Below are 27,224 nucleotides of genomic sequence, written 5' to 3' on the forward strand. Positions count from 1 at the left end.
AAAAATCATTAAAATGTAATAAATTGGAGTACATTTTATTTGAGAACAAGGAGCCCAATCTTATGATGAATTTAAGATAGGAAGCAGTTCACGGTGAGCAGGAAACCAGTTCATGAATTTAAAAAGGCTGCACAACCATTCATAGCTAAAATATTAATCATTCACCTAAACAAGAACGAATGGGGATCTAGATTATTTTATGACCTTTAAAACTAATACATTTTATAACCTAATATTTTATAACCTTTAAAACTATAAAAAACAAAAAAACGAGGATGACAGGCAAATTTATAAGATTAGGCAGAGAGAGGCCAAACAAGTTATAAGAGCTTCTAAAGCACAGGCAGAAGAGAAATTAGCTCAGTCAGTGAAAAAAGGCGATAAAGCATTCTTCAGATACATAAATGAAAAAAGGAAACTAAAGCAAGGAATTAACAAATTAAAAACTAAAGAAGGAAGGTATATGGAAGAAGATAAAGAACTAGCTGACTGCCTCAATGAATACTTCTGTTCAGTTTTCACAAAGGAAAATGAAGGAAAAGGACCTCAGTTAGGAAAGAAGACTAATGAATCTTTTGATGCATGTGTCTTTACAGAGGAAGAGGTTCTAAGTCAGCTGTCTAAAATTAATACAAATAAGTCACAGGGGCCTGATGGGATACACCCAAAGCTATTAAAAGAGCTCAGCGGTGAACTAGCAAAACCATTAACAGATTTATTTAACCAATCACTGGCAACAGGAGACATCCCAGAAGATTGGAAATTAGCAAACGTTGTGCCCATTCACAAGAAAGGTAGTAGGGTGGAATCGGGCAAGTATAGGCGCTTGTTCTCTGACTGGCCCTGTCTGCATTTTAAATCTCGCGCTGGTCTTCAGTTGGCGCAGGCGCACTCAGTGGAGGACGCTCGCTTGGCCGCTCCATCCTCAGTGCGCCTGCGCCGGGTGTACATGTGATGGCATTGTGCACTGAGGATGGAGCGACCGAGCGAGCGTCCTCCACTGAGTGCGCCTGCGCCAGCTAAAGACCGGCGCAAGATTTAAAACGCAGACAGGGCCAGTCAGAGAACGAGCGCGTCCGCTGGCCCTGTCAATCAACATGAGGAGGGGGCGTCATTATGAATAGAGGATGCGGCTGCTAGCTGCAGGTAGCCGCCCTACCTGCTGCTAGACAGGTAATTTGCATATTATAAAAGTCAGTTTTTTTATATAACTACTGAACCAAACAGAGTAATAGCACTATATATTGAGAAATCGCAGCATAAGGATTTTAAGGAGACACAAAAAAAAAAAAATGAGTTCAGTGGAGTGTGATGACAGAAGGGTTTACCCACCTCTCATGGGACAGGAAACAGCATAGAAGCCACACATAAAAAGCCTCCTCCTCTTACCTAGATCAGTTTAGTGGCAGAGATACTAGAGATATGAATAAGAAAATATCATAATTTTCAGCTTTCTTTGACACCTACACACCAGCACTGACAGGAGGATTTATAGAGAAGTCAAATGATGGATCTAGCCACAGAAAGAACTTGGTGACCAAAGGCCAAGTCCTCATTTACAAGTATGCCCTACTTGTAAGGTTTAAAAAAGGTAGATGGGTTGGCCCACGTTACATCTCTACAAATCTGCTCCAAGGAAGCTGGTACCCCCTGAGCCTAAGAAGTTGAAACAGCTCTAGTTGAATGAGCTCTAAGGCTTGAAGGAAGCCCCTACAGATCCCTCAAGGGACAGGAAACACAACTGATCTAGGTAAAAGGAAGAGACTTTCTTTGTGGCTTGTACGCTGTCATTTCCCTGATGTCTCCACAAAAGCACTATGTATGTTTCTAGTTTCTCTAGCTTGGTGCCTTTTATTGGACTTGATATTTAACAGGCTACAGTATAGAGACAATGGATGTGTTACAATGATTAGTAATAATTTGGCCAACACGATACCAAACTTTTTCTAATGATTAGTAATGAATGCTTACATATTGCTGTAGAATGACATGCTGAGCATCAGTTAGTTTACCGCTTGTGGTTAAAGGGGTTTTTCAGGAGTTTTTTTTACTGATGACCTATCCTCCAATAGGTCATCAGTATCTGATTGGTGAGGGTCCAACACCTGGGACCCCCACTGATCAGCAAACCAAGCACAGTGCTGTACACTGTATGGGGGCTTTACTTGGTCTCCCAGCTCAGCCCTATTCACTTCAATGGGGCTGAGCTGTGCCTAGGCCATGTGACCAATGAACGTGACGTCACATTGCCTAAGCAAAGCTGGAGGTACTGCAAGTGCCAACTGATTGGAGTGGGTTCCAGGTTCCGGACCCACGTCAATTAGACACTGATGACTTGGAAAAACACTTTAAGTGTATGGACTATTTATTGGCAGTAAGAGACTGAACACAGACAGGGGCGTACATACAGGGGTCGCAGGGGTCGCAGTTGCGACCGGGCCCGGCACTCCAGGGGGCCCGGCCGCCTGTGGACCCCTGGCCCCGCCCCGCAGTAGTGCTGTGCCTGCCTGTTTAACCCGGGGCCCGCCGCCCAGTGTTGCGTTTCTGAGCTGCAGTCAGTGCCAGGCCAGCCCTACCCTCCTTGAGTCTCCACCCCCTGATTCTCCTCCCCGTGCTGGTGCGGCGTGCCTCGTCATTTCCGGTTGGGCGGCCGCACCAGACATGACGCAGAGATGCAGCAGGGAGAAGGCGCTTTCTGGAGAGCGCGAAGAAGCTGGCGCCGGTCTGGAAGTTAAGATAAGATAACATTAGATTTGTAAAAAGAAAAAAAAAAGGTCTTCCTAATTGCTCACCACATTTATGAGTGAGTGAGTTCAGAGTAGACGCAGAGTAGGGTCGGCAGGGGCTGGTTTTATAACTAGCTCTGTTACATTTCTGTAGCCTGCAACCTCTGACTGCCCAGTTGGGCTGAAACTACTACACCCAACATGTTTCGGCAGTAATAGTAAATGGATATTGGTGCAATTCTGGGCTACTATATAATACATATGTATTATATAGACTAATAGCTCAGAATTGCACCAATATCCATTTACTATTACTGCCAAAACATGTTGGGTGTAGTAGTTTCAGCCCAACTGGGCAGTCAGAGGTTGCAGGCTACAGAAATATAGCAGAGTTACTTAGGCTACTTTCACACCTGCGTTAGGTGCGGATCCGTCTGGTATCTACACAGACGGATCCGCACCTATAATGCAAATGCTTTCTGGGTCCGCTTGTGAGATCCGTTTCAGGGTTCTCATAAGAGGCCCAAAACAGATCAGTTCAACCCCCAATGCATTCTGAATGGATAAGGATCCATTCAGAATGCATCAGTTTGCCTCCGTTCAGCCTCCATTCGGTTCTGGAGGCGCACACCAAAACGCTGCTTGCAGCCAAACGGATCCGTTCTGAATGGATACAAGCATTTGCATTATAGGTGCGGATCCGTCTGTGCAGATTCGTTTTGGTGTGCGCCTGGCGATGCAGAGCCAAACGGATCCATCCTGACTTACAATGTAAGTCAATGGGGACGGATCCGTTTTCACTGACACAATATGGTGCAATTGAAAACGGATCTTCCTCCCATTGACTTTTAGTGTAAGTCAAAACGGATCCGTTTGCATTATCTTTTTTTTATTTTCTCGTGGTAATGCAAACGGATCCGTTCAGAACAGATGCAAGCGTTTGCATTATAGGTGCGGATCCGTCTGTGCAGATGCCAGACGGATCCGCACCTAACACAGGTGTGAAAGTAGCCTAACTCTGCTGCTGGTGGAGGGAGGTTGGGGGGGGCGGCGACGGGGAGGGGGGCCCCATGATTCAGTTTTGCACCGGGGCCCCATGGATTGTGTGTACGCCACTGAACACAGATGCTTGAGACGGGACAGAATTCACTTGAAATGTAGCAAGTAACACAATGATGCTCCATACACCTACAGCTAGTGAAGAACTGGCCCAAGGGTCATGGAAAGCCGCTATCCCGCTTCCTTACATTTGTTGTGTATAAACACAGTTCGTGCAGGATAGTAAGATTATATAGAACTAGAAAAGGTACAATTTCTGGGGAAATTGTGTGATGTGTTCTTGCCTCCACCAGTAGCTTACAACTGGAGTGGGTGGAGTAACTGGGTGCAGTGTAGACTCCGCCCACTTTTATAAATTTTGACCTTTGTCTCACACTGACCCACCCTGCCGAGTTTGGGTGCTGTGAGAATGACAGCTGTTTAAAGGTTTCTTATTGAAGTCAATAGGGAAAATCTGATTGGTTGTTTGTGGCTCCGCCCACTTTTTAGCATCCCCAAAATGAGATATACATTGGCACAGTCCTCCAGTGACCAACTGTTCCAAGTTTCGGGAACCCTGCCATTAACAGTCTAAGAGCAGCGGCAGTTTGAATTTTTCCCATTTAAACAAATGGCTGAAATTTGATTGGCCGTTGTAGACCCCGCCCACTTTTTAAATTTTTTTACCCCAGTCACCCAATGACCTACGGTGCCTAGTTTGGGTATTCTGGCTTAAATACTGTGAGAATGACAGCAATTTAAAAGTTTCTCATTGAAGTCAATAGGGAAAATCTGATTGGTGGTTTGTAGCTCCGCCCACTTTTTAATGTCCCCCAAAATGTGACAGAAATTTTCAGGTTGACCCCATGACTAAGTGACCCAAGTTTGGTGACTTTAGTTTAAAATCTGTGCGACTGGGAGAGATTTGAAAATTGTCCCTGTCAAAGTCAATGGGAAAAACGTGGATTTTGGGGGCCCTGTCCCAGGGGCCCGGAGGGTGGGATCGGGTAACAAAGCAAAAGCAAGGTACTTGGGTGGGTGCCGACCAAGTCTGCAAAGTTTGGAATTTGTACTCCTAAAAATGTGGGAGAAGTAGCAATTTGAAGGTCTCATTAAAGTCAATGGGGAGATTTTGATTGGTTCTGTGTGGCCCCGCCCACTTTTTGGGGTCCCCGAAATGTGCCCAAAGTTTTCGGGTTGACTCCATGACTAAGTGACCCAAGTTTGGTGACTTTAGTTTAAAATCTGTGCGAGTGGGAGCGAGATGAAAATTTACCCTGTCAAAGTCTATGGGAAAAAAGGGGGCTTCCGGGGCCCGCCACGGGGGCCCCGGGGGTGGGATCGCTCCACAAAGTAATAGCAATCCGATCGGGTACAATCTGCATGTTTTGGTAAATTTTTGTCTATGTAGTGTAAAAACTGTGGGAGGAGTTAGGGTGGCAAATTTGGCTATAATAAGAATAAGAAGAATAATAATAATATACTTGTGAGATAATAGTATGTGGTCTTGCTATGCAAGAACACATAATAAGCAGTTGAACATCCAGCAACGGTCATATGTACAATGTGGCAAATAAGCCATCGGAAGGGGAAGTTTGGAGAGTCGATTTAAGCTCCAAACTATACTACTAATTTTATGATCTCTCTTTGTCATGACTTAGTATATTTGCTTAAGGGTACTTTGACACTAGCATTTTTCTTTTCCGGCATAGAGTTCTGTCACAGGGACTCAATACCTGAAGAAAAACTGATCAGTTTTATCCTAATGCATTCTGAATGGAGAGCAATCCGTTCAGTCCCTCTTACGTTTTTTGGCCGGAGAAAATACCGCAGCATGCTGCAGTTTTCTCTCTGGCTAAAACACTTTCCGGAATGTCGGATCCGGCATTAATTTCCATTGAAATGCATTAATGCCAAATCCGGCCCCAAGTGTTCCTGCAAAACAGATTTGGATTTCCGGTCTGCGCATGCAAAAATGCAAAAAAAAATTATAAATACCGGAGAGATACGGATCTGGTATTTCAATGCATTTGTCAGATGGATCTGCATACGGATCAGTCTGACAAATGCCATCCGTTTGCGTCTGGATTTCCGGATCCGGCAGGCAGTTTTGGTGACGGAACTGCCTGTCGGAATCCTCTGCGGCAAGTGTGAAAGTACCCTAAGACTTGTACCCCAATCTCCAAATAAAATGATATCATGCCATGCACTGGTAATTCTTCCAGAATATTCCAGTAAAACCAGCAGAATTCCAGAATTCCTTACGTCATAACTACTTAGAAATGAAACAATGGCTGCAGTCCAGGAATAAATCATCTTTTGTCAGCTATGAAAAGAAAAATTATGTTATCAATCTTTTGGCTTATCACCGCCGTGAACAAATATTATTAAGGCTACTATTTGTCACTGGTATCATTTCAGACGCAGCTCATATCTCTTGCTATGACAGTACGGCAGGCTATATCCTACACGTACCACCAGGCGCCCGTCATAAAATGATCTTCACAATGTGACTTTAAGATGACAGCAGTTGTATTTCTCAATATATAAAACCATGGATGGTAAAAAGAACACAAACACATTGACCAATTACCAGTGCAATGTAACAGTATCCTTAATACGCAAGCGTGTATAATACATTTCATATCAGCTATTATATCTGCATAATAAAAAAAGAATGACAGACACAGATTTATATGTATATCAGGCGCACAATCCGCACATTTATTACCAATACCATGATAACCATTCTGAAGGCAAACAACGCTGCGGCCACAACATAAGAGTAACTCACACAAAATATAACACAAATGAGGACAGTCTGCGCAGGGGGCATTTAGTTATTCCTAGGGGGGCCCTGTAAAATACAAAGCAGACAGTAGAAATAGCAGAAATACCCATCTCAATATGTTGTTTTTTTTTTTTTACTACACAATTCTTATTTTATCATATATTTTTTTAATCAGACCTAGGCTAGAGAAGCTACAATGAAAAACAGGGAAAAAAAATTAAATCTAAAAAGTTTCAAGAAAATTGTGAAAATCCACTTTTCTCTGTAAAAATTGGACAAAACTTCCAGGACTTTTGAACGAGTAACTGCAAAGTACTGACTTCATGTGCATGCTCCCTTAAGCTGAGTATGTCAAAGAATGTTGCATCAGTAACTATCTGCCTATGTGCAGCAGGTCTGATCAGGCATAGCCTGGCTGGCAGGCAGTAAAGTCGGTCATATCTATTAGGGAGCCTTCACGCATGGCCGAAAAATCAGCAGGTGCATATTTTTACGATGGTGTGGAGTAGGATGCAACTTTCTTTGTGAATTTGGATGCAGGTTTCTCTTACATCCCCCACTGAAATGAAGGGAGACATTCGGCTTTAGAAAATCTGCAACGTATTGTTATTTACGCTGCAGAGTGGTATTCCACAGTTAATCGCGGTGAAAGTGATTGACACTGGCATTCCTTCACTGGCAGATATCAGGATAAAGACGCGTAGGGCATGATCATTTGTTTTCATGGGAGGTAAGCCGCCAACAGAGGTGTCTTGCAGCAGCTTATTAACCTGTCAGAACCTGCAGATTTGGCCGACTATAAGAGGGGAGGGAGATGAAGAATTTGTACTTCTTTTTGGATCCATGCCTGCTTTGGCTTCAAAATGTCAAACACTGTCAGAAACTGCATTTGCCATTCCAGGCTAGATGTGGCCATGCACTTCCAATAGCTGTCAGCCGAATACCCGTTCGGCCTTCTGAAATTTTAAAAGAAGGAGAAGAAAAAGGAACAATTGATTGGTTCCATTCCTGCTTGACCCACTTTTAGCCTTGGCTCAAAAAAACTACATAAAGAAGGGCACAAAAAAACACACTTGTTTTACAAATTTGGTGCAAGCTTTTATGACTGCTCTCCTGGCACAGACCAAATGAAATGATTGAGGTATGGACCAGAGGTAGACAACCCTAGAGAGGCGGAGATCTACTGGTAACTTTGGTGAATCTTCCGATCTACTCGCTACTATGTTAAGACAAAACCATGGGGTGGTGGAAGCCTGCTGAGCCAAAAAAATGAAATGTGCTTATTAACGAAGCTTTCCTCGTTATAAAAATGTAATGCGGCGGTACACAACACTTATTGAACCAAAGCATCGGCCCAAGTGCGCACACCAGGCTCCCTGGCAAGCTGGACAATGATCATCCAGTACTGGAGAATAAACTTTATTCTACAGCAGTGGTTGAAATACCACCACCCGTTGGTGATCGATCTGACAATCTAGATCGATGTGTTGCAAACCCCTGCCGTAGACGTGCATGAACGTATACATTATTACAGTACCATAAAATATTCAGTACAGGTCTCATCTATTGCTTGTGCTCAGCTTTGTTATGGGACCTACAGATCCAAATGTTAAATATACATTCTCAGAGGAGAATCAGAGGACGGAAGTCAATCAACGAAAGCAAAAATTGCAATCCAAACGAGAGGGGCTTATCATATCTCTGCTATATGTGGGTTCTAGTCCCCATAAAACACGCAAGGCAAATACTAATCAACAGGAGCTGCAATATTGACTTTGCATACAGTGTGTGTTTTGTAACTCAGCCGCCAATATCAGCTCCATGAATAAAACATCAATATGAATTCAATGTCAGTCTTCACCGGAGACATTATAACAGATACAACTCATTTACTCACAAGCTTCCCCGTCTTGGTAGGCTCAGTTCTTTCTGAAAGAGAACAAAGTACATATTCTGTTAAAACGGGAAAGACACCAACATCTGTATAAAGCTAATTAAATAGATATATCCCCTACAACATTTCAACCGCACAATGTCTACTTCGGTCTCTAGTGATTTACAATGTGGGGTGGAGAAATCTACATTTTAATCTGCCGCCACCTTATTAGAAAAACAATATATTTGACATTATACAGTACATTGTGTGAGATAACTGATCACAGGGCATACTGGTTGTCACACCAAGCTTAAAGGGGTTGTGCATTGGTTTTATAATGATGACCTAATCTCAGCATATGTCATCAATGTCTAATCAGCGGGGGTCCAACGCCCCCACCGATCAGCTTTTTGAAGTGGGGGCGGTGCTCCATGCGAGCGCTGCTTCCCCTTCCTTACACTACTCATCATCTCCCTTGCATCGGTGGCATGGTGTAATTACAAAGTATTTGACCATATATAGTGTAATAAAGGGGAAGCAGAACTCGCCTGGAGCGCCGCCTCTTTTTCAAACAGCCGATAAGCGGGGATACCGGGTGTCGGACCTCTGCCGATCTGATATTGATGACCTAACTTAAGGATAGGTCATCAGTATAAAACTCCTGTACAAACCCTTTAAGTTGTGAGTATCCAATCGTTTATTATTTTCTTACATTTGGATATTTCCAGTTCTGACGCCCCAGTCCATACTTCCGGTCCATGTTTAAAGGTTGCAGTGTTGATGTAACTGTATACGGCACTTTTCTGGGGCCATATTCCACTAAGCACAGTGCTTGGCTTTAGCCATTGTGCTGTATATGGCTACATCACCGCAGCAGCCAGCAAACGGTGATGATTCGCCAATGAACACATGCGGGCTGCCATCTTGACTCACCCGTCCGGCGATGCACATGTAAGCCCTTACCTGTTCATGCACCAGGAGCCGTTCTCAAATAAAATGCGGTCACCAGGAGCAGGCAGTTCCAAGAACAGCCGCCGGGGGCCTTCATCAGGCTGTTCTCGAACTGCCTGCTCCCGGTGACCGCATTTGATTTCAGACCGGCTCCCGGCACAGGCAAGGGCTTACATGTGCATCGCCGGACGGGTGAATCAAGATGGCAGCCCGCATGTGTTCGTTGGCGAACACTGCGAACTGACCATCACTGCCAATAAACACTCAACAGACGTGCGGACCAGTGCAGCAGCGCTTTTAGTATTTTATCACGTTTTCACATTTGCGTTGTCCAGACCCGTTGTGTACTCCATTTGCCGGAATTACACGCCGGATCCAGAAAAACGCAAGTGAACTGAAAGCATTTGAAGACGGATCCGTCTTCAAAATGCGTTCAGTGTTACTATGGCAGCCAGGACGCTATTAAAGTCCTGGTTGCCATAGTAGTAGTGGGGAGCGGGGAGCGGTATACTTACCGTCCGTGCGGCTCCCGGGGCGCTCCAGAATGACGTCAGAGCGCCCCATGCGCAGGGATGACGTGTCCATGCGATCACGTCATCCATGCACGTGGGGCGCCCTGACGTCACTCTGGAGCGCCCCGGGAGCCGCACGGACGGTAAGTATACTGCTCCCCCGCTCCCCACTACACTTTACTATGGCTGCCAGGACTTTAGCGTCCTGGCAGCCATGGTAACCATTCAGAAAAAGCTAAACGTCGGATCCGGTAATGCGCCGAAACGACGTTTAGCTTAAGGCCAGATCCGGATTAATGTCTTTCAATGGGCATTAATTCCGGATCCGGCCTTGTGGCAAGTGTTCAGGATTTTTGGCCGGAGCAAAAAGCACAGCATGCTGCAAACGTTCCGGTCCGGAACTGAAGACATCCTGATGCATCCTGAATGGATTTCTCTCCATTCAGAATGCATGGGGATAATCCTGATCAGGATTCTTCCGGCATAGAGCCCCGACGACGGAACTCTATGCCGGAACAAAAGAACGCAAGTGTGAAAGAGCCCTTAGGCCTTATTCACACAGTGTTTGGTCAGTGATTTCCCTCAGTGATTTTGAGCCAAAACCAAGTGGGGGTCCAAAACACAGAACAGGTGCAGATCTTTCCCTTCTACCTTATGTCTGTGTAGGATCCACTCCTGGTTTTGTCTCACAATCACTGATGGAAATCACTGACCAAACACTGACTGTGTGAATGAAGCCTTAAAGAGGGGAGATAATGGCAAAGCATCTTAGGAGCGAATACTAGTAAGCACTTCCATTATGGAGGCACTCACTAGCACACAGTAGGACGGACGAGTGGTGAATATAGTGCTCCTGGTGCTGTCTGCACTGTCCTCACTGCATACATCATCAGGACATAGCGCGCGACCTGATGCACCATGAGAAGACCGGAGAGGAGAGGCGAGGCGAGTACAGGTAGAGCTACTGGATCTACAGAGTGGAGGCGCCGTCTGGACCAAATGAGCCAAGTTTATTTATTTATGTCTGATGGGGTTCTGATCTGAGGTCTAATGAGGAATGGGGGTCTGATCTGAGGTCTGATGGGGGACTAATGAGGAATTCGGGTCTGATGTGGGAATGAGCTGAGGTCTGATTAAAATTATTTTTCATATTTTCTTCCTCTAAATCTCGGTGCGTCTTATGGAGCAAAAAATACGGTAACTACTGCAGTACTAACTTTATCTTTGAGCTCCTGATTAAACAGTCACTTTAGTGCATTACAATGATGACTTACAAAGAGCACAGAGCCTGAAAGGCAGCATAGAGAGCATAAGTAGTAGGCGGTCCATGCACCCTCACATGGCATCTCCCTACAGCACTGTATTACGGAAATGATCGTTACTGCAGATAAATCAATTACAACTTTTGTTTTCTATGTAATAGAAAGCTTATGTTTATTTAACATATATCATTAAGCACAAATATACTGTATAGTGATGCACAATAAAAGAATGTTTAAGGACAATTTAACATCTAAATTATGAATATTATAAAAACAAATATCCCGTTGGTAGGTTGTTACCCGCTATACATGGGGGGATTTCTGCCACACCACTCACCCAGCTTCCGTTTTTGTTCTCCTGGCAGCTCGGACCTGCACCGCCCTCCTCTGCCCACCTACAGCGAGTCTAGTCTCCGTAATCCTCTGGCTCACTCCCCACTGCAGCCCGCGGCTTGTGCTTAAAGGGTCAGTGTGCACATGCTAATGGCTGGAGATCATAAGATATGCAAGGCATCTTCTCCTATTGGAGGGCACCTTAACAAGGCAACTAGGTAGTCTAGTTTCCCTGCAAAGGTGTGCTATTCTGTTTTCCCATGTACGGGCTGCTTGTTTACCGATTTTGACCCTCCACTGCCTGACTCAACCTATGCCTGTTTACCATTTTAAACCTTGCTGCCTGCTCTGACCTCGGACTGGTTTTGCATGAACTCTGCCTACCCTAACCTTGGCCTGTTACTGACTACAAGTATAGCCTGAATCTTTGGTCCTTCCCACTAGGGGTGGGCGGTATAGGCGATATAGGTGATATGCGATATGAATTTGGGCCACGATATGGATTTTCGCCATATCGCCTATATCGCCGGACCGCGATATGATCGCGCGCACCATGTTCTCCTGAGCCGGCCGGCACAGCGGAGGGAGGAGGGAGTCTCTCCCTCCCCACTGTGCGCGGCTGCCGCTGAACACTAATGAGGACAGAGTAGGAGGAGGAGGGGAGGGACTGTGGCCACTGCGCTACCAATGAATGTGCCGGCCATATCACACAGGGTCCCCCTCCTCCCCCCCATCATTGGTGGCAGTTTGCAGTTCCGATCGGAGCCCCAGCAGTGTAATGCTGGGGCTCCGATCGGTTACCATGGCAGTCAGGAGTCACGCTGCTGAAGTCCTGGCTGCCCTGGTATGTTAGTGAGCAGAGAGCAGCGCATTATACTCGCGTGCGCTGTGGCCGCTGGTCGCTCCTTCTTCTGTCTGTGCGGCGGATTGCTAATGCTTACAGCATTAGCAATGCGCCGCACAGACCTATGAGAAGAAGGAGCGACCGGCGGCCACAGCGCACGTGAGTATAATGCGCTGCTCTCTGCTCACTAACATACCATGGCAGCCAGGACTTCAGCAGCGTGACTCCTGACTGCCATGGTAACCGATCGGAGCCCCAGCATTACACTGCTGGGGCTCCGATCGGAACTGCAAACTGCCACCAATGATGGGGGGGGAGGAGGGGGACCCTGTGGCCACTGCCACCAATGATTAATACTGGGGAGGGTGGGAGGGAGGGTTGCGTTACCAGAGGGGGCAGATCAGAGGCTGGGGGAGAAGATCAGAGGCTGGGGAAGGGGGGCAGATCAGAGGTTGGGGAGAAGAACAGAGGCTGGGGAAGGGGGGCAGAGCAGAGGCTGGGGAGCAGATCAGAGGCTGGGGAAGGGGGGCAGATCAGAGGCTGGGGAGAAGATCAGAGGCTGGGGAAGGGGGCAGATCAGAGGCTGGGGAGAAGATCAGAGGCTGGGGAAGGGGGCAGATCAGAGGCTGGGGAAGGGGGCAGATCAGAGGCTGGGGGGGGCAGATCAGAGGCTGGGGGGGGCAGATCAGAGGCTGGGGGGGGGCAGATCAGAGGCTGGGGGGGGGGGCAGATCAGAGGCTGGGGGGGGGCAGATCAGAGGCTGGGGGGGGCAGATCAGAGGCTGGGGGGGGCAGATCAGAGGCTGGGGGGGGCAGATCAGAGGCTGGGGGGGGCAGATCAGAGGCTGGGGGGGGCAGATCAGAGGCTGGGGGGGGGCAGATCAGAGGCTGGGGGGGGCAGATCAGAGGCTGGGGGAGCACATGAGAGGCTGGCACCATGGTCAGCTCCCTGCTGTTGTGTGCACTATGCACAGGGCAGCAGGGAGAGTGTAAAGTCCTATTCACCCTAATAGAGCTCTATTAGGGTGAATATGACAAGGGTTCTAGCCCTTAAGGAGGCCAATAGTTAATAAATAAAAAGTAAAAAATAAATAAAATTTAAACACCCCCCCCCCCCATATAGAAAACAATATATCGCAATATATATCGCATATCGCACATGCTTAAAATTATATCGCAATATAGATTTTAGGCCATATCGCCCACCCCTACTTCCCACCGATGTCTCCGGTGAGACAGCCACAAAGCAGATTACACAGTCCAGGTTGAAACTCAATGCCAAACTAACATTTCCCAAGAACAGGTACTGTCTTGTGCAAGATTTAGAGACCACCTTGTGATTGTTCACATTACTTCCTTTGCTGGCTGGATTCATTTTTCCATCACATTATACATGACTCATTTCCATGGTTACAACCACCTTGCAATCCAGCAGTGGTGGCCGTACCTGCACACTTAAAAAAAAAATATTCCCCTCATGTCAATTATTTGTGTGGATTTCACCTTTTGCAATGCAAAAGAAGAGATCTAGTAAAACCACATCAAATCTGCAACACAGTCTCTAAGTCCCACATTTGGATTTTGCTACAGATTTGGTGCATAGGAATTATGTGAGGAATTTCTCTTTGTGGTATATACACTGCAGGTCATTCTGTAGAATTACTACCGAACTTACATAAAGCTTAACCCGCAGATTTTAAGTCTGAAGCATGTCAACCTATGCTGTGGATTTCCACTGAAAATTTCAAACTTTGCAATGTAGAGGGTGAAATCCGCAGCAAATCTGTAGAAAAATCCACGTGTAACAAAATATGCCGCCAAAACTCTTTCATTCATACAATCTTAAAACCTTTAAGTTACAGGTAGTTCTCCAACACTGATTGTTATCCTTCAAAGAGATACTAAACATCACACAAGTTTCTTCCTAATGTACTGAAAAGAGATTTTATTTTTTATTTTATTTTTTAAATCAGATATTATACATTAGGTTAAAGCAAAAAAGAAAAAAATATTGGAAATGCGGTTAAAAATTTGATCAACTGTACTATTAATAAGCAATGTATGACGCGGTTCACGCCTACATTTCTTTTCATCATTGAATTCAGTATTTTTAGCAAAAAGAAAAATGCTGTTAAATAATAAACCTTGAATAAACCCATCACACATGAATGGGGTCTATAGGAACATAACCGTAATGTGAAGAGCCTAAAAATTCAATATTCTACTATTCTATATATTCTACTACACTATAACAAGGCCACTGTTAGAGAGCAACTTACAGAAACCTGCATCTTCCATATCCATGTATATAAAGTGGCTTTTCAATATTTTTATACTGATGGTTGTGGTCTATCCTCAAAAAAGGCTACCAATATCAGTGGGGACCGACATTACACATGTGCCAATCAGCTGTTCAGGATTGGTTCTGGCACAGTAACTACACAGCTCTATCCTGAGAATAGACAGTCAACATAAAAATACTAGAAATCCCTTTAAAAAGTGACTCCAGTTCAGAATGAATGTATAATTCATAGTTAAATACACGGTCCTCTGCTTTTTAATCCTACTGGTGCCATTCCACCTACAGATTTACAAAAATCATGCATTCCTACACTTGATGTTCATTGGCATTAGTTGTGTTGTGTCAGTTTATAATTTTCTGCTAATTTTTTATTTAATGCACAGCAAGTTCGGGATTGCTGCATCCATATTCCCAGCCCAATGTACATTTCTGTAAAATAGTCACCAACTTCTCAAACAACTCTACATACACACTGTATTTTGGCAGTCTGAGACATTCCCCAAACTCTCTGCTGGTCAGGGGCGTAGCTAAAGGCTCATGGGCCCCTGGTGCAAGAGTTTAACTTGGGCCCCCTTCCCTCAGTGCTTTGTGGTCAGGGGCAGGGAAGCACATTGCCTTCCTGCTGCCTGAAGCAAAAATTGAAACTACACCCCCCACCATGCCAAATTCTTGACCTTACCCCTTCCCTCCAGCCAGAGGTGTAACTTGACCAGCATGCACTTTCTATAATACCGGTGTCTTCTCATGTGGCACAAGGGTCTTTGGGGCTCCTCAGGCTCCTGGGCCCGGTTGCGACTGCTACCTCTGCACCCCCTATAGCTACGCCCCCGCTGCTGGTCTATCCAAGAGCAGAGGGAGTATCTCCAACTACCAACACACTACGTTGGGTAAAATATATACATTTGATTTTCTGTGTTATGCCTAGTGTGAGGCTTGTGGATGGTGCATGACTCAGACTCTCAGGCCCTGCATAAGCATAAAATAAGTTAACAGCCTAGCAGACTGCTCAAAAACAACTCGCTCCCCCAAAGAAAAAAATTCTGTCTTAATGCATCTAAGTTGGCCTCTTCTATGTAGCAGAATAGAAGTAGAAAAAAAATGCCATTCAAAAGTCATATCTGCCCTACTTGAACAAAATACACAAAGTATAGGGCAGTGGTGGCGAACCTATGGCACGGGTGCCAGAGGCGGCACTCCGGGCCCTTTCTGTGGGTACCCGCCCCTGGAAAAGCTCTACAGTGTACCAATATGCCTTAGACTTCTAATGGAATTCATCAGCGCAGGGCGCACTATGAACAGCACAGGCAGGGACTGTAGTATTCTGGTAAAATTGCCGTGTTGGCACTTTGCAATAAATAAGTGGGTTTTGGGTTGCAGTTTGGGCACTCTGTCTCTAAAAGGTTCAACATCACTGGTATAGGGGTTCTCCAGTAAGGACCCTCCACTAGGGTTGAGCGAACTTGTGTTTTAAGTTCGGCGTCCAAAGATCGGGTTTAGGTTATCAAAGAATACCGTTATGGATTCCGTTACCACTGACCATAACGGAATTCGGAATCCATAACGGGATTCTTCGATAACTCAAACATAGGATGCCAAATTTAAAACACAAGTTCGCTGAACACTACCCTTCACTAAAACGTAATGCTGAGAATTCGGCCAGCAAAGCTCTAAAAGGTCTTCATTAGAAACAATATACAGTATGCTCATTATTTTTAGTGGGCACTGTATAATACTTAGGTTTCGGTGCAGGTACCCACCATGGAAAATAAGCAAGTCTCAACTATCTCATGGTAGCCCTCAAATTTAACCAAGGTTTTCCAATTATTGCCTATCCAAACTGCTGTGACAGATACTACAGCTTGTCTCGTTCGAGAAATTCGAGGTTGATCAAGCACCTTAGGTTACGCCATCAATGTTAGGTTCAAGTGTCCCTATCATAGTGACAAAGTTTTGGTTAGTGGAAGTCTGGGTGCTGAGAGCCCCACCAATTGCTAGAATGAAGAGAAAGAAGAGCTCATTAGTGTTCTCTCTTCTTGTTGCAGGAGACAGGCTCAATAGAAGGTCTACGAGCCCACCCCAAGTCTGTCTCCTGCAGCAAGAAGAGAGAGGGCTCTATGCAAGTCATTCCTTCCCCTCGTTCTAGCAATTGGTGGGGGTCTCTGCACGCAAATCCCCCCTCTACATTGATCAAAACCTATATTATGTTGCCATGATAGGTACACTTTCAGCATACAGAGGTTGGACCACAAATAACCAAACACTAATGGCCTAGCTGACGCTAGACCATCAATTCTAAGTCTTTAAAGGGATTCTGTCATCCAGATTTGATCTACAGAGCTTTTCAAATCATCACATCAGTCTCCTCGATTTAGTTTAAATTAAAATATACTAGTCTTACCCCCATATGTCCTGTCATTTAGGCAAAAAAATTGCTTTTATTCATATGCAAATAACCTCTCTAAGGAGCCCAAGGGGCTGTCCCACTGGCCATTCGAGCCCAGCCACGCCCATCATCTCAAAGCACAGCACCACCCGGATGTTAATTATTCATTGCTCTCCTCGCTGACTTTCTTTTTCTAGTGCGCTGTAATCTTGCGCATGCGTCCTGGATCTACTCGTCCTGGCCCGCACGGTAACCTGGCAGACAGCTGACGCATGCGTGCTTGGTTCGGTGAGGCTGCTGCCAGGACTCCGCGTGGGCCCGGACGAGTGGATCCAGGGCGCATTCGCGAGATTACGGCGCACTAGAAAAAAAAAATCTGTGAGGAGAGGAGTGAATAATTAACAGCGGGGTGATGCTGGGCTCTGATTTTTTTTGCCTAAACGACAAGACATAGGGGGGGGGGGGGGGTAAGACTAGTATATTTTAATCTAAATCGAGGAGACTGATGTGATGTGAAACGCTCTGTAGATAAAATCCGGATGACAGAATCCCTTTAAAGAGGTTCTGTGGGCTTCGACAAAAAAGGATGACTCAATGAACAGTTTGATGGATAGTTTATTGAAAAATGCTCCTTAGGGCCTCTCGCATACGAACACATTATGTGGTCTGCAAACCACGGACGGAGAGCACACGATGTGCTGTCTGCATTTTTTGCGGCTCCATTAAAAAGAACTGGTCCACATCCAATTAGCAAAACCTGCGAATCGGATGCAGAAAAAAAATATACAATCATATGCATGAGGCCCAAGGATGAGCAGCGAGGTTTACTTGTATGGTTTTCTTCTTACCTGTATGCGCCCAGGATCCGGCTAGTACCAATTTCAAAAACAAGGGAAAAAAGCATAGTGAATTATGCCAGAAGTTATTACATTTCACTTATGGTCAAATTAATCATATAGTAAGCATATTAGTCGATAACATGGTACATTCTTCACATTCGGATGTTGAAAACAAGCTTCATACTACAAGTAACAATACGCAGAACATTGGTCGTAAATAAGCCAAGTCTGGATTGCCAGAAAAGCTACATAAATTCTTCAACGTTACATAAACTCCACACAGTTAAATGGCAAACAAAGCAATATATTCTGCTCTATTTGCAGTCATCCTCGGATTATTGATTGTAACGTTTACCGATGATACACAGTAATCCTTCAATGAAATGTATTTGAGTGATTCCACGGCACTTTGTGACACTAGTGGCTAAAATATCAATTTGCTGAAAAACATCTTGTGAAATATTTCACCATTAAACTGACATATTCATATTCAGGCTCGTTCCTTCCGCTACTTCCATGTTTGAATTATGAGGTTACTAAATGGAAATCTAACATCTTTTTCACATGGCAAAAAGCGGATTTAGATTTTCTTCTGCAACAAAGTTGAAACTAATCAAGAAAATGACAATATTCAGCAAATGCAGGCATGATTTCTGAACAAAGTTTTTTTTAATTGAGTGCATCTTTTCGGAGCCCAAATTAAAAAGGTTCCTAGAGAGATATGGATCAGACAGGGGTAATGATACGAGTATTTTTTCTTATTTTGTCAAACCGATAGGCCAATGTCACAATTCCAATTTTTTGACATCATTAAAGGTAGCCATACACATTAGATAGAAGTTGGTTGATGGTTGAACAGCAGTTGATCAATCATCTAGTAAATGTTCCTTTCACAGATACATCCATTTTCAGACAATGATTTTCTGTCATTGATTGGCTAAAATAATTGTCCGTTGTTAAATTTCAACTGACGAACGTTAGTTTTCTGTCTGTGCACACAAACCGCAATCCCCCCCCCCCCCCCATTCATGTTCAGGATGGCCAAGCGTCCCATCCCCCTTCACAGCCCCACTACATATCCCAGCAACCCGAATCTTGGGGGTAAGAAGAGGGAGCTCCCTCCCTGCCCCATCGGACCCCTAGCCTTTAGTGGCAGTGTCCTGATTGTTACCATGGCAACCAGATGCCTTCCTATTGTATATATCCAAGCCTGATCAGGCTAAGTGTAAATGACAATACACTGCAGTGTAAGATATGGTCATATACAATGTCTTATGGGTTGAGTTATAATTTGTATATAAATGAATTGGGTGAACTATATCAGATTTGTAGAGTCATTGATATAGCAGATGAAAAGGTTTTCTAATGAATATTCTTGGGGTCAATTGTTGTAGAGAAGCCTTCTGTATTGTTAATCAGGATGTCTACAGTAGTGTTAGCAGATGGACTCTCCCATTCAAATACGAATTCTAGATTGTATCACAACCAGTATTTAAAATATATACTAATACACCGGAGACAAGTGTGTATCTGACATATAGCTGGGGAAATACCGCTATACCAGAGACAAGTGTGTATCTGACATATAGCCGGGGAAACACCGCTATACTGGAGACAAGTGTGTATCTGACATATAGCCGGGGAAACACTGCTATACTGGAGACAAGTGTGTATCTGACATATAGCCGGGGAAACACCGCTATACCGGAGACAAGTGTGTATCTGACATATAGCCGGGGAAACACTGCTATACTGGAGACAAGTGTGTATCTGACATATAGCCGGGGAAACACCGCTATACTGGAGACAAGTGTGTATCTGACATATAGCCGTGGAAACACAGCTATACCGGAGACAAGTGTGTATCTGACATATAGCCGTGGAAACACAGCTATACCGGAGACAAGTGTGTATCTGACATATAGCCGGGGAAACACCGCTATACCGGAGAAAAGTCTGAATCAGACTTTTGTGATATTAAAAAAAAGTGATATACAATATGAAAGCATAGTCTAATGTGCATTAGATCACTTTGACTATTGTGATTCTCTGAGGGATAGCAGAGATGAGAGTGTACCCAACCATTTGTAGCATAAAAAGGTGTGCAAAGAGAAGTATGTAGCTCTTGTTCTAATAGACAATACCTTGCTAGGGACACAGAATCCCCAGCCATAGACACACATATTATGGATAAAACTTTGTTTGAATATTGTACGGAGCGAGCGCTCCGCACAGTTTAAGAATGTATTGGCTCCTATGAGCCAAAGTTATTACTTCGCCAAGTCTCGCAAGACTTTGCATAATAACTTCATAAATTAGTTTCTACTGTAAAAAAACATTTTCCAAACTCTGGTTCGGTTCCAAGGTACCACTTAGGACCGAACCCGAGTTCGGGAAATGGACATTCATTTATGAAGTTATTACATGAAGTCTTGCGAGACTTAGCGAAGTAATAACTTCGGCTCATAGGAGCCAATACATTCTAATACTGTAAGGAGCCAGCAAAGTATTATGCGAATTGACTTCAGATGTTCCTTTCGAAGTAGATTCACTCATCTCTAATGATTACCATGTCTGTGATTGGAATAGGGCTCTGTGTATCACTGTAATAAAGCTATGGAGGAGGTGAAAAACAACTGGCAAGAAGGAAGTGTACCGTCTAGTACATGGAAACAAACTGAGCATGCTCCCTGGAAACTGGGCTCTGAAGGAAGATGTAATGGGTGTAGCTATTGGGCTGAGCTGGAGTAGTGCGCGGGGAGTGGGGGCGTGGAGCAGCACTGCCGCGAGGGGCAGGATACAGAGAAGAGCTGCTCATCACTGCTGACACCCCCATACCCAGGAAGCATGGCAGACATGAGAAAAGTACAGCTTGATCAAAACATGTTTCAAGGTACTCAGCTTTAGTCTGTCATATTAGAAGCTATTGTAGGGAGTTCTTACATTTTTACAGACCCGAATAACCCCTTTAAACAAATCTGGAGTTAATATGCACATTTGCTGTGAATTTGCGGCAGATTACGTTCCAGGACACCTAGTGTGAAAATCTGCAGAAGAAGTTGCCATGCTGCGGATTTGAAAATCTACATTTCAAGTAATTTTTTTAAGCAAAAAATGCCTGTTGTGGATAAAATTTATTACAATCTTGTCTCCTTTACTACTACTACTGTATTCCACTGCGGACTTTTCACTTGCAAATCCTGATGGAAAATCTGCATTGTTCTTGCACTACATAGAGATACCCTAAATAGTATCAAGAGGCTGCGTCTAAGCCTCAGTTATAGCAACCAATTATTTTACAATTGGGGTAAGAACCGGAGATGAAGAATAGGGGTAACACACACAACCCAAGATGGGAAGGAAAAGACAGGAGGCAAACATGTTTGTGGATGGACGCACAGAAGTCTTCGTCTCTTGAATCCAAAATAGTCGTTCTCAAGTACCTGTGAACTTGCTGATTCTGACATGGAGAACATATCCACATATGTACATAATATGGAGAATACATGCCGTTATTCGAGGGCCTTGACTTGGTAATTTTTCTCTGAAAAGGTTATACTCAAATTTATTACCTATTAATGAGAACAGAATAAAGAAATTCTGCTTGAATTTGGTTTTCATTTGCAACAATTTATATTCTGAATTCTGCAATTGACCTTTCCCAACTTTTGTCCCAGTTCTCGTCACTTAGTGAGTATGTGAACGCTTTCCTTTTGTTCATTCTGAACATCTGCTATTTATTCGGATGATTTTTCAATCTTTTGTGTTATTTATCGGACAACACAGAATGGATATGAAAGGGAACGTGTGCAGTAATGCCATTTCCATCATAGCCTTGTAACAACAAAAGTCAGAAAACCATATAGAAGACTTGCAAAGTATACTCTATTCATGGGTTCTTCACGGAGAATGTGGCGCCTGGTGAAATGTGGTCATGGTTTTTATCTATCAGGGCATCATTTTAAAAAATCTGGTCCTTAAAAAGTCTAAAATAAATACAAATCTCAGACAAATTACACTGTCATTATTGAACAAAACTAGGCCAAAATGTAGAAGCTGCGTGTCAAAAACGAAGTGCAACCTTACTGCGGATCCATTGTTTTGCGGATCCATTGCAACAATGCTTAAAACGGACAAGAATAGGACATGTTCTATTTTTTTTGCGGGGCTACGGAACAGACATATGGATGCGGATAGCGCACGGTGTGCTGTCTGCATTTTTTGCGGACCCATTGAAATGAATGGGTCCGCATCCTATCCGCAAAAAAACCTAAACGGACATGGAAACAAACAACGTTCGCGTGCATGTAGCCGTAAGTCTAATAACTGCTTCTCAGCAGAATTAACATCGCTTCTCAGCGCAATTTATCGTATACCTACCAGTTTCACTTTCTCATACTTCACAAATAAAAAATGTAGATCTATCCCTATACGCAAACAGTGTATATTTATTTTATCCCTTTTTCGTCCACAATGTCATCTGTCAGAGAACAAAGACGACCTCGTTAACAAGACATATTTCCTTCTCGCATCTGGCTATTTCTTCATGGATACTTCAGCCTGAATATCCACTTTCTGTCAACTCTGTGAGCCAACTGAGGTCAGGAAAATCTGATGACCCCGTCAAGTTGTTTGAAGGAAGAATTTAAAGTCCCTTGACATAGGGAAAACCACAATAACCCGGGGCCCTACAAATAATTACACTGCAGTAATGTTAAAACAATAAAACATTAGAAGCTGCTGGGCGGCTTTAATAGCGCTGCACCCCAGTGTTGGGAGCTCCACGTTATCTGCCAGGCATTTATTCTGCAGCCTGCGCACCTCGTATCTCCGTGATGAATGCTTATTAAACCATCTAGTGCCAGGAGGCATAGTAATGCATGGTAAAGCAGCTCCTTGCCGACCTCTGACACTATGGCGAGACTATCCCCCACGGGAATGGATAAGAAGCATTTCTATAAAAGTCATTTCATTTCCACTATGTGCCATTACACAATACAAAAGGGAAGATACAAAGTCAGAATTGGCTTCAATAGCTTCAAATAACGTATACATTACTCACCCAAAATTGTTCTGAAAAGCTACACTAAATGTAATAATATGCCTCAGTACCCAGCCTTTACCGTACAAAAGAAGAGATTTATTTCAGCTGGCCACAAGTTACAAACTTCCGACAGTGATGATATGACGGTCTTATTCGAGGCTGGAGCAAACCAATGGTGAGGTAAAGCCGCAGACACACGCAAACATGGGGTGTAACCTGAAGCTCCCGGGCACCAAAACTAAATGCGTATTGTCCCCCCAAACTCGTCACATTATTTATAATACTGATCTCCTAATGTGGAAAAGAGGGAACTTTCCCCCCTTCCCAGGCTCCAGAGCCCAAGTGTGCAATATTGTATATACACTGTAAGAGGTCATTTACATAACGTGATAAACTCAACAACAAAAAAATTGGAAAAGATAATGGATTTAGATTTAATAATTCGGTCTAATATACGTATAGTCAGAATAAATGTAGGCAGTCTAAAGATGCGCCACATTTATTATAGTGGCTCAGGCTCCATCAATTTTATGCACTGCTAAAAAAATGTTGTTTTTTTTGTGCCCAAAAATCTGTCCCATGTTAGTGCTTTTTAAGCGATGCATCTTTCTGCTAAGTCCCGTCCCCTCACTGAACGAGGCACAGTGGATTAGTCTTTCTTTGCCACATTTGCATAATAAATAAGTATAAAACTCGATGTGCCAGAAATGTTCCAAAATCGGAGGCATTTTACGTCAAATTCAATTTTTTTTTCCCCGAGGAAGCTGACGCGAAACAGGTGTTGGGGTGTTAGTGGAGGAGCTCGCTTCTTGGTATACTGTATACTATTATGTATTATTTGCAGTGCCATATTTTGGTTTATACTTCTATTCACTGCTGTTGCATGCTTACATTACTTTCTAAGTGACCTACCGTATGTTGTGGCCCCTCTGTGTGGCTGATCTGTTGATATTATATTATAAGGCTACTTTCACACTTGCGTTCTGGGCTCCGCTTGTGAGTTCCGTTTGAAGGCTCTCACAAGCGGCCCCAAACGCATCCGTACGGCCCCAATGCATTCTGAGTGGATGCGGATCCGCTCAGAAAGCATCAGTCTGGCACCGTCTGTCCTCCGCTCAGCAGGCGGACACTTGAACGCTGCTTGCAGCGTTCGGGTGTCCGCCTGGCCGTGCAGAGTCAAACGGATCCGTCCAGACTTACAATGTAAGTCAATGGGGACGGATCCGTTTGAAGTTGACACAATATGGCTCAATTTCAAACGGATCCGTCCCCCATTGACTTTCAATGTAAAGTCTGACTAACTTTCACACTTAGAATTTTTTCTGAAATATAATGCAGACGGATCCGTTCTGAACGGATCTAAGCGTTTGCATTATAGGTGCGGATCCGTCTGTGCAGACACCAGACGGATCCGCTCCGAACGCAAGTGTGAAAGTAGCCTAAGTTTGTAAATTTTAACTTATATTTAATTAAATATTGATTTGTTTTCATATAAGTCTATGTATGCAGTGTTCTTGATATTCAGTTGTCGGAGTTTATCATTTAATTGCACCTGCCGGTGAGGAACAATCTTGGTCCTTTTTCTAGAGGTGTCAAATTCCAAGCAAAATCACATTAGTAAATGTGGGCCAACGTCTTTGGCAGGAATAGTATTGGTATCTCATGTCTCAAATAAAAAAAACTTTTCAAAGGCCCTGGGTGCTATTCGGTAGAGAGAAGGGCCTCCTCCACTCCAATTGGATACTTCTGGTTTGAGTTTTCTAGGGCATTAATCATATCAGGATGTAATACGTTAAGAAGTTTCAATGGAAATTCCAAAAGTTGTTGCGTCTTGTTTTTTTTTTTTTTCGCCGAGAAGAAAATCTGTCAATGGAAGTGCACAACCCACAATTCTCTCTACCATGCAGCATTTTCCTAAGGGCTCATTCACAGGACCGTGGTTTGGTTCCGCATCAGAGCCGCATTTTTTGTGGCTTGGACGCAGACCCATTCACTTCAATGGGGCCACAGAAGATGTGAATAGCACTCAGTGTGCTGTCCGCATCCGTTGCTCCATTCCGTGGCCCCGCAAAAATTATAAATCATGTCCTATTCTTGTCCGTTTTGCAGACGAGAATAGGCATTTCTATAAAGGGCCGTCTGTTTCGTTCTGCAAATTGCGGAAGGCACACAGGTGGCATCCGCAATTTGCGGACCGCAAAACACGGCACGGTCATGTAAACAAGCCCTAACTAGGGTGATCAGTTACAGCACACCTTGCAACTTTTTACTATGTTTCCAAGCACAATTGTGTTATAAACATTGTATTCATGACATAACCCTAGACCAGGATTCCCTAACCTGCAGCGCTCTAGTTGTTGCAAAACCCCTAGCATTCTGAATGTTCCACGTTTTGTAACCGCTGGAGAGCAACAGAATGGGCAACCACTGCAATTACTTCATCAGTAGACCAACCAGACCTTATAATATTGAAAAAAATCTACTTTTCAAAATCCATCTTCATTTTGTGTGTTTGAGTGGACGGTGATAAAGAAAAATAAGAATTAATTTGGGTTGTCAGGAATTTCAGTATCAATGGTAAATGAACAGCTTGAAATGTAATAATAGTTCAACATCCCAAGCTTCCAGGGAAATTTCTTTTGTTAAGCTGTCTGAGATTAATCTGCTCTGTTTTTCACATTCTTAAAAGGAAATCTTGACAATGTGCTGCCCTCTTTTTGGGATCATTCAGCACTGCTGGTCCTCGCAGTTTTCCCTTGACAAATTGTTCAAGGGAAAGAGTTCTTCTACTGTCAGTAGGAAGTAGGGCACGTGAAATGTGTCGAGGGGCCATGCAGAGACGAGCCTTCATATTACCGGTCTAAACAAAAGGGATAAATCGTCAAATGGCCTGTTCACTGGCACATACGCTAGGACGAAATGATTCCTTTGTGAGTAGATGTAAAAATCATTACAAATATGTTGTATTTCCAATACAATTAAAATCTCCCATGTGCCAAAGAGTAATGGTTTTATCATGACTGAATGTGCATTCAGGTCTTCCATGAAGAGGTTTACATGATTACTTAAGAGAAACGCATCATTTTTATAAAAATTGCACAATATTTTACAAGTAACATCCATATATCAGTGTAAGAAGGCTAACTCTCAACAATTACCAGTCACCAGGTCAGTCATAGACTTCACAATGCTTTACAGAAGAACTCAGAAACCCCAAATGGCTCTGTAGTACATGTACTACTGCAAGATGGCCTGGATGGTGTCGTAGGTTACAGCTATTCTTCTCTTTAAGTAAGGCTCGTTCCATACCTGCAGTAAAGCTTTTGTTGAAACAGCCTCCCAGATACTGCCATCCACCTCCAGACCCCATTAACTATAATGGCATCCAGCTGTGTTTCTGGCATGAGCACCGGTCTTGCGCATGGACCAGTTTTTGTCTGGCTGAAACCAGGTGCTCATGCTGGAAACCAGGCGGATCCACGCCAGATCCCAATGTAGTCAACGTGGTCTGGCAGGGCATGGCAGTATCTGGCTAGTCTGGATACAATGAACAGCAGCCTGTTCCTCTGCCACAACAGCCATATGGATAGCTTTACTGCAGTTGTGGAATTGGCCTAAAAGACTATGGGTACCCTATTACAGCTCTGTACAAGAGGTTTTATGAAGCCATGGTAGAGCCACATGCATGAAGACTTACACACATGGTCCTCTAGGCCTCTAAAGAATACTTTTTCAGCCAAGCTTACAAAGCTTGATATCTACGGTCAACATACAAATTTTGGCTTTTGCTTAGTATAGCTGAGTAAAAGACTTCCAAATTTCTTTTAACCATTAGATGTAAGTTTACATTATTACAACTAATGTACATACTGTGGACAATTTTGTTTGCATATGACATGGTAACAGTTAGTAAGGTTAAAAAAAAAACTACATCCTGAGGAAGGAAAAAAAACCTTGTGAGGTAGAAACCAATTTTCCTCATGTTAGGGGGAACAAATTCCTTCCAGACTCCAATCAGGCAATCAGAATAACTCCCTGGATCAACGACCCTTGTCGAGAAATCTAGTAACTATAACCTGTAATATTATTACACTCCAGAAATACATCCAGGCCCCTTTTGAACTCTTTTAGCGAGTTCACCATCACCACCTCCTCAGGCAGAGAGTTCCATAGTCTCACTGCTCTTACCGTAAAGAATCCTCTTCTATGTTTGTGTGCAAACATTCTTTCCTCCAGACGCAGAGGATGTCCCCTCGTCACAGTCACAGTCACAGTCCTGGGGATAAATAGATGATGGGAGAGATCTCTGTACCGACGCCTGATA

General features: G+C 43.9%; 1 protein-coding gene across 3 annotated transcripts in view; it reads right to left on the bottom strand.

Annotated features, from left to right (window-relative positions):
* MAST4 (microtubule associated serine/threonine kinase family member 4) overlaps positions 1–27,224 on the bottom strand; it is a 550,772-nt gene that overhangs the window by 213,597 nt on the left and 309,951 nt on the right. For all 3 annotated transcript variants that reach the window (XM_044276133.1, XM_044276132.1, XM_044276135.1), the window contains one exon: positions 8,453–8,484. In XM_044276133.1, the coding sequence (XP_044132068.1) occupies positions 8,453–8,484 (32 nt within the window). The remainder of the gene's footprint in view (positions 1–8,452; positions 8,485–27,224) is intronic.

Source organism: Bufo gargarizans, chromosome 1 (assembly GCF_014858855.1).
Source record: "Bufo gargarizans isolate SCDJY-AF-19 chromosome 1, ASM1485885v1, whole genome shotgun sequence".
NCBI classification, from domain to species: domain Eukaryota; kingdom Metazoa; phylum Chordata; class Amphibia; order Anura; family Bufonidae; genus Bufo; species Bufo gargarizans.